Source organism: Ursus americanus, chromosome 11 (genome assembly GCF_024610735.1).
Source record: "Ursus americanus isolate L20-20 chromosome 11, mUrsAme1.1.p, whole genome shotgun sequence".
In the NCBI taxonomy this organism is placed as follows: domain Eukaryota; kingdom Metazoa; phylum Chordata; class Mammalia; order Carnivora; family Ursidae; genus Ursus; species Ursus americanus.
In genome coordinates this window covers 56713745-56727152 of record NC_142137.1, presented here as the reverse complement: position 1 = coordinate 56727152, position 13408 = coordinate 56713745, and the positions used below count along the sequence as shown (strand labels likewise).

The 13408-nt window shown below is 40.5% G+C and overlaps 1 protein-coding gene across 3 annotated transcripts in view; it reads left to right on the top strand.

The window, feature by feature from the left end:
* Positions 1 to 3384, top strand: part of EPM2A (EPM2A glucan phosphatase, laforin) — a 99482-nt gene extending 96098 nt beyond the window's left edge. For all 3 annotated transcript variants that reach the window (XM_045805290.2, XM_045805285.2, XM_045805286.2), the window contains one exon: positions 998 to 3384. In XM_045805290.2, the coding sequence (XP_045661246.1) occupies positions 998 to 1196 (199 nt within the window). In that variant the 3' untranslated portion in view covers positions 1197 to 3384. The remainder of the gene's footprint in view (positions 1 to 997) is intronic.
* Positions 3385 to 13408: the final 10024 nt, after the last annotated feature.

The window sequence follows — 13408 nt, the reverse complement described above, 5'->3', positions numbered from 1 at the left end:
GAGTTTTTCCCATCGCTCCCGTCATCCAGTGGGACGGCAATGAGAAGCACCGTTGTGGCCCTGTGTGGTTAAGAACACAGAGTACCTGGTGAATGTCAAGTCATGGGCACATAATCCAGGACTCTGTCCAGTGTCCCTCTTTCATCCCCCTTTGAAGTAATGTATATTGACCGTCATCCACATCCCCCACCAAATCCACTGTCTTTGCTCTGAGAACCTGTGTGCAGAAGAAATTCCAGCCTCCAAGAGTTTGATGGCTTTAGGGGGATCTCTGCCTCTTGAGACAAGAGTCTGGCAGGCCTGAGCAGAGCATTGTGTATCCTCTCAGTGTGTAAAGGAGACATTTGATCACCTAATAATCAAAATAGTAGTCATGAGGTAATAATAACTATAATCACAATTGCCCAGTAAAGGAGAAATGGAGCCATTTCAACACTCACTGTGTCATGAGGGAATAAATGAATGATTGGTTATCACATGTGTGTCAATTAATGTTCGCCATCCCATTGGCCAAATGAAAATTGGCATATGTTGAGTGAATAAGATTGACTCCTTTAACCAGTATGGACTAATTCTGTGTTTTGCATTGATCTGGAAGATCTGTTTGGATTAAAGAAAGTCCGGGTGAGATCCTCTAAATCTCTGCCCAATCTATACAAACCCTTCTGATGGATGTAAAAATCCATTCTTCTGACCATAGGCAACGGTTAACTTTTCTTTGAAAGGAAATTTGCACTGATGCAGAAGTCACTCAAAGCAAAATCCAGGGAAGGTTCAGAGCTGACCCACTGCCTCTGGAGGGTTCTTTCTACTTTATTATTAGCAGGTTTTGATACTGTCTCACCTTTTCCATCAAAACAAAGGAACGGAGCGAGCTCTCATATCCCTGCATCTCCCTGCATGGCACTGATCGCACCAGGCACTGGAGGAGTTATCATTAGTGGCGATATTGGGGTTTCATTATTCATGTGTATGTGCTGTGCTTTCTCAATCCCAGGCCGAGTGCAGATGCTGCCACAGGCGGTCTGTCTCCTGCACGCGCTGCTCGAGAATGGACACACCGTGTACGTTCACTGCAACGCCGGGGTCGGCAGGTCCACCGCGGCCGTCTGCGGCTGGCTCCAGTACGTGATGGGCTGGAATCTGAGGAAGGTGCAGTACTTCCTCATGGCCAAAAGGCCGGCTGTGTACATTGACGAAGACGCACTGACCCGGGCAGAAGCCGACTTTATTCAGAAATTTGGGAAGGTTCGTTCTTCCATGTGCGGTATGTAGGTGGCCCATCTGCCTCCCCATGCTCTCAGTTTCCTTAGGAACCCAATTTCCTTAGGTGATGCTAGTAGAATGACCTAGAAACAAAGATTGCACCAGAACTGAAAAGACTGGTCAAGTGCTTTGCCCGCAGCCTGCCCCCTTTTGTCTGGGGCTGACTTTCTCTTATGCTTTGGCTGGGCTGTATTTTCTTTGAAATATTTTTCAGTGGAAGCTGTGACTGACGGACACTTGAGAAAAAGACACAAGCAATTGGATGGGGCAGTGTTCTAGCATCGGACGGAAAAGCAATGCATGCAGGTCCTGCTGCCTGCAGGCACACCAGGCCTTGGCTTTGCAGATGTCTCATTTGTTGTAGTGCGGATTAACGACTGCACCTTCCGTGGCATTGTAATGTGACCCGCCCGTTACAACACTTGCGTGTTGACGCACGCACACACACGTGCACAGCTTTTCTGCTGCACTGAACTGAAATGATACAATGAGAGCTGGTCAGTTGCCGAAGAAGGGAATATGGGTACGAGTGTGGACTATGACAGAGGAGGAGCTCCCATGACTGAAAAGTGATGGCTTTCTAGACTTGGTGTTGGCACCCTGCTTCCCAGGTGTTCGAGTTGGTTCCAGGGCATCTACCCACAACCCTCTGTGACAACCACAGAGGAGTTACTGTCCCTCTCTTTCATTTAATTGAGGCTCAGCCAGCGTAGACAGCTTGCCCAAGGTCTCATGGCTAGTCAGGGACCAGCTGGTGTTTAAAACCCACGTTTATGTGACTCAGTGCTTTCAACACAACTTGTTGGTTTTCCAGCCACAGTGTAGTGAATTCTGCTTCTCTCTCTGAGAGTACGGTCAGTTTCTCTGCAGCAGTTTCTACAGTGAGAAATGGAACAGCGTTCTGGTCAGTTGCCAAGGAATTTAGGAAAGTAGTTCTATTTTGTGCAACCTGATTTAAAACATGGTGAGCTGTCTCAACACCCAAGAGGCCTGAGCCCTAGCTCACGAGAGGAGCCATCCTACCAGAAGAGCCCAAATCCATAGATGACTGTTGCACAGCTTGGAGCGATGCTGTTCAGCCCTCAGTTTAAAACAGTACACAGTTACTGTGGCCCCAGAATATGTGGCTCACTCCCCTCGGTTCTACAGGAAATACAAAGAGGAGCGAGTCTCTGCCTTCCAAAGGCTCCCAGCCCCGAAACAGCCGGTGTTCAATCAACCATGCCGCAGGATTGATCTATGAACAATATACCAGAATAGAGGAAGGAGAAGTAGCTTTTATCGGGTACCTTGTATGTGCCAGGTGCTTTTCAATTTTAATTGAACCTTCACGGTACCCTACGAGGGCAGTTCATTACCTCCGATAAATAGCCGAGAAAACGAAGGCTCAGGTACTTCAGCCAACTGCCCAGCATCACATGGTGAAGAAATAGATGAAATGAGATACCAAGCTAGGTTTGTCTAATTCAACACCTGTGCTTTTTCTATTAAACTGCAATGCCCGCTTATTTTTCAGCTCCTTTTTTCTCTTCTGTAATTATTTATTGATAGATACAAGAGACTCTGAATTAGGAAGTATGGGGGATAAGAAGGACACAAGGTAAGAGCCACTGGAGTTCAGAGGCAGCAGAGCTGTCTTTACTGTGGGACTCAGAGGGGATGGCTTTTGATTTGTCAGAGAACGCTAGACAGTTCACATTTCTCCTGCAAGTTTACCAAGTTCAATTGATAAGCCAGGATTGACTATTATGAAATCTAGTTCCCTTGCTAAAAATAACTAGAGATAACTATTATATCCAAGTAACCCATTTATGGTCATAATGTGTTGTGTAAAACTTAATCCTAAAAATGGAATATTTCTAACCAATTATATACGTGTGTGTGTGTGTGTGTGTGTGTGTGTGTGTGTGAATTTCTCTAATGCCTAAGAAGCTCAGCTATGTAACCTCCACTTTGGAAAGACCTTTCTGGGTGGATTTTCCTTTTTCCTCTGATAGGAAAAATCAGTTTGGGCTATTAAAGAATGTTTTGGAATAACCTCTCTTGTCCTCAATAAATGGATGTCCAGTGTATTTCAAAATCACCTGGAATTTTGCTGAATAAAAGCATTAAAAATGACCTCTGATTATAGGATTAAAACTTTTTTTTTATTAACTTAGTCTGAAATCTAAAAGAACAAACTGTATTTCCTTGAAGAAGCAGTCAGCTGAGCTAAATTGTTTTTCCTTGCACTCTTATTTTCTCAATCGCTGATGAAAATTGGCAGTTACAGGGCAAAAGGAAGACAAAGGTGAGGGCCCCTCAAAGAAGTGAGGATGAAAACCTCAAAAGTATGTCACGGAAAATCAAAGCAGAAATGATGCCATGAGCTGCTTGTCACTGGCATTAACAAAACCTTCCAGTGATAGATTTCTTAATCATGAAATCTCATTCATGGTTAAGAAATGTCTGAATGAGTTTGTTTCTTTAAACTTAAATCATTATCTCTCACATATTTTGTGTGCAACGTTAGGAAATATCTAGAAAAATAAACACCTTCTTTTGACCAACTTAACACGTGGGTGAAAGCCACTTGGCTTTGCCTAAGAAAGAATGATGAAAAAATGTGCTTGGGGCCTTGGTAGTAAGAGAGTAATGAAAGGCAGGCTCTGAAGATGAGTTAGGTAGAAGGGAGAACTTGGCACACAGGAAAAATACCGAGTCAGTGTGCTTAAAAGTTACAGCTGAGGATCTTAGCCGATAACCTAGTTAATCCCTTTATTGTACAGAGGAGCAAACTGAGCCCCAGAGACACCAAGCAACAATTTCTGTAGCGAGTTTTAATTGAGGCCCAGAGGGAAAGGAGAAGCGAGGAAGGCAGACCAGGGGATCTCGTCAGATTTACTGAGGGTCACAGCAGAATTCATGAGCGACAACAGCCAGTACTGGGAGAAGGGAAGAGTTGGTGCGAGGATTAATGGAAATTGGAGTAAGTGGAAGAAAAATGGCTAAAATGAGAAAAAGCAAAGGGCAATGACATTTCCAAAGGGAGAAAAGGCAGGAATTCCCTTTTGCAAAGACAGTCTTGGGAGATTGAGAAGGAAGGTGTGACCGTAGGAACAGGGGTGAGTCAGGGTTATGCTCCCGAGAGAGAGGGGCGTGCTCTGTAGCCACTGACTTCCCTCTGGGACTAGATTACAGCAGGAAAAAGGAGCAGCTGTAAATATGTAAAATCTTAAAAAAAGGGGGGGGCACCTGGGGAGCTTAGTCCGTTAAGCGTCTGACTTTGGTTCAGATTGTGATCTTGGGGTCCTGAGATTGAGCCCCATGTTGGGCTCTGCACTCAGCAGGGAGTCTGCTTCTCCTCTTGCTCGTGCTCTTTCTCTCAAATAAATAAATAAAATCTTAAAAAAAAAAAAAAAAAAGAAGAAGAAAAAGGAGCAGCTGGGTGGAATGTATGACCCCAAAGTGGCTTGTTACCTGTAAGGAGAAAAGAAGGTCCCATAGAAGATGGGATTAAGAGTAAACAGGAAAGGGTGGATTAAACTGCCTCTCAATTTAAAAATAATAACAGCAGTAATAGTAACAGGAAGAGGAAGGACAACTGTAGCAAAAAATTCGTCCATTCTAACAATAACAACAGCAGTCATAGTAACAGAAAGAGGAAGGACAATATTAGCAACTACTTCGTTCATTCTAACAATAAAGACAAAATACTAAAGGTAAGAGGCAGGACACTGATCATAACAACTTCGTTCTCTCCCTAACCCATTGCTCCAAAAGTCTTCCCTAATTCAATTAATGGAAAAATACTTCCTGTTGCTCGGGTTCGAATCTCAGAGTCATTCTTAACTCCTCTCTTCCATTCAGACATCACATTCAGTCCATCAGGAAAGCGTGTCACTTCTCTTGTCAAAGCATCGAGAGCCTGATTACGTTTTACCCCCTCCACTGACTGGACTCCAGAAACAGCACTGTAACTTGGTCTCTCTGTTCTCTTCTTCCTCATATCTACTCTCACCGCGTGGCCAGGGTGATCCTATAAAAATGCGTGTCAGATCATGTCATGTCATTCCTATGCTTAAAACCTCCACTGACTTGCCATGTCATTCAGGGTGCCAGCCTAAGCCCTTCCAGGGCATATCCACCTGTCCCCTGTTACATCTCTGATGTCCTCTCTCACCGCCTCCCACCTCATTCTGCTGTAGCCACACTGGACTTCCTGCCCTTTGAGTATTGCAGACTGGCTCCTACCACGGGCCACTTGCACATGCTGTTCTGTCTGCCCGGTGTGCATCGGCTCAGTCTCTAACCTTCTCCATGATGCCCTCTGGGCCATCCTCTCAACAACTACCATCCCCAACCCCAGCCCTCCCCCTCCTCCTTCTCTGATTCGTTTCTGTTCATGGAACTTAGTCCTGGCCAATATGTTACATAATTTGCTTATTTGTCTTATTGTCTGCATCCTCTCACTACAACGTAAACTTCAGAAAGGCCAAGATTTGTATCTGGTTTGGTGAGGCACCTAGAGTGCCTGGTGTATAGTCCAATGAGTGCAGGACAAGAATAGCTAATCACACGCAAGCATACGCCCTCCGAGTAGTGTGCTCCGAGGCTTTACATCTCTTAGCTTACGTCATCTTCCCAGCAATGCCATGCTAAATATCGTTATTACCCCTATTTTGCAGATAAGAAAAGAGCCATAGAGAAAACACTAACTTATTCTTAGTAAGTAAGACAGTTTCACCCCTGGTTTGGGGGAGAAAGCTCCTATGGACCCCCCTGTATAAACTCTGGGCATCATGCAGCACATGGGTCGGTTTGGTAGGACAGCCTTAAAATACCACCAATCTGGTGACTTACACAGCAGAAATCTACTGTTTTAGTCCTGGAGGCTGGAGGTGTGAGGTCAAGGTATCTGCAGGGTTGGTTTCCTGGGAGGGTTGTGAGCGAAGGTCTGTTGCACGCCTTCTCTCCTGGTTTGCTGGCAGTCTTTGGCATTCCTTGGTTGGTAGACACCCCCACCTCTGCCTTCATCCTCACATGGTCTTGTTGTCCCTGTGTGTAGGTCTGTATCCAAATTTCCCCTTTTTATAAGGAGGTAAGTCACTTTGGATTAGGGGTCCACCCAACTCCAGTATGACATCTTAAGTGGTTACATCTGCGAAGACCTCCTTTCCGAAGAAGTTCACCGTCTGAGGTATTGGAAGTTAGGCCTTCAGCATATGAATTTGGGAAGGGGGGCATAATTCAAACCATAAAACTACAGACAATAACTACCTGGAGTCTATGGAGAGTGAAAAACCCACGAAGGTTGGAGGAGAGTGGCAATTTGGAGGAAGGGACCAGAATGGCTCGAGTTTCCTTTTTTACAGGTTTAGCATGATGTCAGGGCACATTTATAGTGTTGCTAAGACAGCAAAACAACACTGACAGAAAACCTTCTCGGTTTTGGTTCAGGAACACAGAGTTGAGCAAAAAAAATAAGCCTTTCCTAGGTGACAGAGATTAGTTGTAGAAAAAGCAAGTGCTCTATCATGGGCCCCGGAGATACTGGATGAGTTTCTGAGGGCTTCTGGGTAAAGTTTTCTCACTCTGGAGAAAGGACTACTGGAAGAGATGCTCTTCCTTCCTTTGCTGGTGATTGTGTGTGGATGTGGGATCCCCACTAGCGGAACCATCTTCCTACCAGCCTGGGAACACGCCAACACAGCAGCACGCAGGAAAGGGACTGATGAAGCTGGGGCTACTTGCTCAGTTAGCCCCGAAGTCTGCCCCCCTTCTTGACTTCTGGTTGTGTACGACAATTATTTCTTTGGTCCGAGCCAGTTAGAGTAGCGATTTCTGTTGCTCACGGTGGAAGGCATTGTAATTGGTCCACTACCCCTATATGCATTCTAGTTTTAAAAACAATATCTATTTTTGTCATAACTTGTGGCATTAAAACACATTTTGATTTCTGATATCATTCGAACAACTTCTCTTTTACATTTTGTTTCTTTTGGGGGCAGTGCCTAAAAGTGGGGTTCAGAGGAGAGTTCTTGAAAGGAAGATGGAAGCTCTTCAGTGATGATCCGCAAATTTGAACTTTGTGACAGAGAAAAGTAATTTGTAGTGGATCTGTTAGACTTCAGAACCTGTATGTGTTTGTGATTTCCTGTTATTGTCCTTTAAGCAGTGGTTCTTATCTAGCTAGCTGAAAGCTAACCCCAAACGGAAGATATTGAGAAAACTCTCTCCGTTTTTTCTTGGCAATAAACACACTCCACAGAATTACACCTTCAGGTAATCTCCAAGTCTTATATGACACAGGTAATCTTAACATCTAGCCAAGCAGGTAACAAAAAATGGATGGGGCTGGCTTGACATTTATGACTTCTTTCCCCTACCTTTAGACAGACATTATACGGAGTATAAAGATTTTTTTTTTTTTAAGAAGCAGAAGAAGAAAAAAAAAGGTAACATGCAGAGGAAGAAACAGTAAAAATAATAGACTTTCAAAAATGGAATACTTATCCCCTGAGCATATGAATTGGGTTTTCACATTTAAAAGTAGAATTCTCAAGTAGAAATTTAAATGAGAGAAACTTAAGATGATTGCTATGACAATGTTCAGTGTTTCCAGTTGTATACTTACATAATAAACTCAGAATAAGTTCTTACCTAATAAAACTTATTTTCAAAAATCTAGTACAACTCACATTCAGAACATTCCTTGGTTGAATAATTAGCTGTTTTTTCTCACGTAAGGTCATTTGGAGTGTGGTAAAAATGTATTTGTATATTTCATATCATTGATCTTGTACCAAGGAGCTCTTTTATTACCTTTAATGGATGTCCTCTTAATCATTTTTGTTTATCTTTGATTCCTCAGCATTAATTTAGTGTTGAAATGAAATATGTGGTTAATATGCATTATAGTAGGAATGGAATAGTTAAGCAGTTAAACATTGGGCTACTGTAGCTAGAGGATATGATAGGATTTCCAGATATCTGCCCATTGGGGAAAGACTTTAAACTGAATACAATCTGGAAGTTATCATTAGACCAAAGGGCAGAAACCCAAGAATAAATTGCAGATAGCCGAAAGAGTAGTCCAAGGCAGACAGAAAATGTGGGGCCATTCAAATAAAAGACAGAATGAATTCCTGTACTGTGATTATATCAAGCATTATGCCGATATTACTACAGGAAATAATACTTAGCATTCAGTGAATAGGATTGCTGTCATTTAAAACCTGAACTGTAAACAATTAGTATTAAATGATCTGGCATAGCATCGGAATAGTATGGATTACAAAGGAGAAATTCAGAAGAAAATGGATGGTGAAAGAATAGAGAACTGGACCTTGAACAGAATAGAGTAGATAATTGTCATTGTCACACCTAGCAAGGCTTTTTTCAGTTCTTAGTGAGGGAAAACTCAGAATTTACTGAATGCAATTTAGTTTGCTTTATATGGTTGTTGAAGAAAATGAAATATATTTTCATTCAATAGAGATCCTATTGTTGCCTTCTTAAAGTTAAATGACAAATCCTAAAGTGGATTTATGGTCCAGACAATTTCAGTGAAGATTTTGTACCCACTGTGGACAAACAAGGTAAGCATCCCCTATTTCTTCCAGAATGGTATTCAAACGAAGCTTGTATCTGCCCAGCACCTCCCAAGTTCCAGGGACTTAAGCCATTTCTGTTTATTGTGATTACTGACGTATTTGAGCTTATTTCTGTTTGCTTAGTTTTTATTTAAAAATTGTTTTTGCTTTTTCTTTTTTTCTCCTGTCTTGTTTTTATTTCTAATTTTAATTATTTCTTCTCCCTTACAGGGAAAGAACGTTGACATTGACTTATATCCACTGGTCTCTACCTTCCTTCATGTTGACATTATTACAATGATAATTATGGGATGTCTTTGATATACTTTCTCTTTTCTGTTGTTAGCTTTAAAAAAAGTCTATTAGGGATGGCAAAGAAAATGTTTGTGAGGACATACTCGTCATTGCCAGACTTAACAATTACCACACCATCCCATTTTTGATTTCTTATGTCTCCCAGCTTCCGTTATAATTGAGAGCTTTATTTCTGAGCATATTATTATCCACCTCCCCTGGGGTGCGACATCTCCTCATTAGCCACAGCTTTCTTTCCTTTAGTTAGTTCATCTAGCAGCACAATTCCAAAAGCATTCTTTCTGAATGCTGAAATATCTTATCTGCTGGATAATCCTTCTTACCTTTCTCTTCATTGTTGCGGGTGGATTTCTGTCTTCAAATTTTACATTGTAATTTCTATTTAGATGGCAGGAGGAATAGTGTTTTTGTCATTTTAAATCAGAATTTTCTCGATCTTCATCTATAGCAGTGACACCCAAATCTCAATCTCAATTCTAAAGCTCTTTCTTGAGGGCTAGGGCTATGTATCAAAATTCTTTTCTAAACATTTTTATTTGGACATCTCCCAGTCAGTATGCCACAAACTGAAGTTTTTTTCTTTTGCCAAATCTCTCATATTTTTCTTGTTGTTTTTGGGCAGACTGTGGCAGCACCTTCTCTCCAGTTGTTCAAGTCAGAAAAACTGAATGTCATTTTTACCACCTCTTTTCCATCCCCCCCTCACTCCGCCCCATCTCTCAACGAGTTCTCTCAATTATACCTCTTACATACCTCTTAAATGTGTTCATTCCCAACTATCAGCTCTAACAGTTTATTAAAGGATTCTGACTTATCTTTCTATTGCTATTCTTACCCCTTTCTGGACCATTTTTTACATTGCCACCAGAGAAACCATTCTAAAACTCAACTGTGATACTGTCTCTTCCTTGCTCAACACTTCTCAATGGCTCCTCATTGTTCTTGGGAAAAAGTAAAAGCGTTCTTATTGTGACATATAAGGCACTTTATGATCTAGACCACACCTTTCCCTCCAGCCTCTCTGGTCATTTCTAAATCCCCCATGAGTACTCTTCAGTGATAGCGAATTATTCAAATGCTCTATGACCTTTGTACCCTCTGGTTTTTGCACATACTCTTTCCTCTGCCTGGAGTCCTCTTTCCTCCCATCTATGGCTGGCCAGCATTCCCACTGCACTTAGGGGTCTCCAAGGTGCCCTTCTCTGAGATATCTTCATGAGTCTTCAAGTTTGCTCCTCCCAGGCATTTTCATAGGACCCCATGTTGGCTGCTCTTGAAGCATGTAACACACTGCCCCATAACATCTTTAGGGAGGACTTGTAAATAGTGCTTAGCCACATAGACTTTTGCACACTCTCATATTATGTAAGCCAAATACTTCCTTTGGATCCAGTGCCCAGATATAATTAATATTTTATCTCAGAGAAATGTGAGGAATACATATCATGAAAACTTTTTTAAAATGTAAGTTGATGATTGGGGTAATTTATTTAATGAAAATACTTTCAAAGACTTGCTTTTTTTTGTTAAGCATTTTAATAACTATTTTTCTATATACTACTAGTATTTAATGATATTAAATCACAACAAATATCATATACCAACCTCAGAAAGCCATGATCCTATAAAATACCTTATTGCATTTTCAACCCAATCTCTTGCTGACAATTGCATGTATTCAATTCCTCTTTGGTTTGCCATCATAGGCTAATACTGATGGCCTTCCAAAAAAGAACATTCTTAGGAAATGCATTACTGTGTGCACTAAGAATATTGTTGATGGCATTACATTGCACAGTATTCTCCCAGTGAGTGATCTCACGGAAGAAGTTTCCTTCTGGCCAAGGAATTAAGTACAGTTGTTATTTTCCTGAGCAATAAAAAACAATACTTTATGCAACTGTGAAGCTTACTAATAATTAGATTTTCCTCTTCTCAGTAACAATCAGGATTATGTAGTGTAAGTTTTTGAACTGACCTTACTGCTGGGCCTGCCTTGTATTTCTACCCATTTTTACCCCATTGCCTCATTTTCTTATTTCAGATTTTATTTTCATTTTGCTATATTGTTTGAGCCATTATAAAATGTCATATTTAATTTCTTTTGGAGAAAGAGAGGTGCAAATCAATACACAAATAAAATTGTTGCCATGCAATCTATAATTCAATGCAATCTCTCTCAAAATAGCAATAGTCTTTTTCACAGAACTGGAACAAATAATCCTAAAATTTGTATGGAACCACAAAACACCCCAAATAGCCAAAGCAATCTTGAGAAAGAAGAACATAGCTAGAGGCATCACAATCCCAGATATTAAGATATATGCAAAGCTGTTGTAATCAAAATAGTATGATAATAGCACTAAAATAGGCACATAGATCAATGAATAGTATAGAGATCCTAGAAACAAACCCATGTTTATATGGTCAGTTAATTTATGACAAAGGAGGTAGGAATATACAAGGGGGGAAAACAGTCTTTACAAATAAATTGTATTGGGAAAGCTGGGCAGCTATGTGCGAAGAATGACACCGACCACTTTCTAACACCATACAAACTAATAAACTCAAAATGGATTAAAGACTAAACATGAGACCTGAAACCATAAAACTCCTAAAAGAAAGCATAGGCAGTAATTTCTTTGACATCTGCCATAGGAACATTTTTCTGGATGTCTCCCTCAGGCAAGAGAAAAGCAAAAATAAACTGTTGGGACTGTAACAAAACAAAAAGCTTTTTCACAGCAAAGGAAACCATCAACAAAATGAAAAGGTAACCTACTGGTTGGGAGAGGATATTTGCAAATGATATATCTGATAAGGGGTTAATATCCCTAATATATAAAGAGCTTACATAACTCAACACCAAAAAACCGAACAATCCAATTTGAAAAGTGGGCAGATGACCTGAATAGACATTCTTTCAAAGAAGACATACAGATGGCCAAAAGACACATGAAAAGATGCTTAACATCACTAATCATCAGGGAAATGCAAATCAAAACTACAATGAGATATTATTTCACACCAGTCAGAATGGCTAAAATCAAAATGATAAGAAATAACAAGTGTTGGCAAGGATGTGGAGAAAAGGGAACATTTGTGCACTCTTGGTGGGAATATAAACTGGTGCAGTCACTGTGGAAAACAGTATGGAGTTTCCTCAAAAAACTAAAAACAGAAATGCCATATGATCCAGTAATGCCACGGCTGGGTATTTACCCAGAGAAACCAAAACACTAATTCAAAAGGATATATGCACCCCTGTGTTTACTGCAGCGTTATTTACAATAGCCAAGATATGGAAGTGACCTGAGTGTCCATCGATAGATGTATGGGTGAAGAAGATGTGATATATATACAGAATGGAATATTACTCAGCCACGAAAATGAATGAAATCTTCCTATTTATTACAACATGGATGGAGCCAGAGGGTATTATGTTAAGTGAAATAAGTCAGGGAAAGACGCATACCATATGATTTCACTTATATGTGGAATCTAAAAAAAAAAATGAACAAAGAAACAGAGACATGCATAAATAGAACAAACTGATGGTTGCCAGGAGGGAGGGGGAATCTATGACACTAATATTACACCGTATGTTAATTAACTGGAATTTAAATAAAAACTTAAAAAAAGAAGGGGGGATGGGCAATGGGTAAAATAGGTGAAGGGGGTTCTAGTCATAAAATAAATAAGTCATGAGAATGGAAAGTACAACTAGGCGATAGAGTCAATAATATTGTGAAAATGCCGTGTGGTGACAGATGGTAGCTACGTTTATGGTGAGCATTGCATAATGCATAGAATTGCCAAGTCACTGTGTTGTGCCCCTGAAACTAATATAACATTGTGCATCAACTGTATTTTAATAATAAAAATTAAAAAAAATCAAAGAAACAGAAAGGGAAATAACCGAGAGGCAAACACTATTAACATTTTGTCATATTCTGTCCAACCCTTTGTTTCTATCTGTGGGTGTGGATATATGTGTATTTTGCAATATCAAAGTCATATTTTATATAAGAAATAATGCCATGTTGAAGCACTTGCACCACAGAAAGGCTGACATTATGAATGCTATTGGTATAAATGTCAAAAAAAGGTAAAATGTCATAAATGTTTCAGGGTAAAATTCTAACTTTTGGAAATGAAGATACCCTGAAAATAGTATTGTCCTTTATTCTTCACTTCATGGACACAAATATCAGAGCATTGTCTCAAACTTACAGAATGTCTCCATACTTATG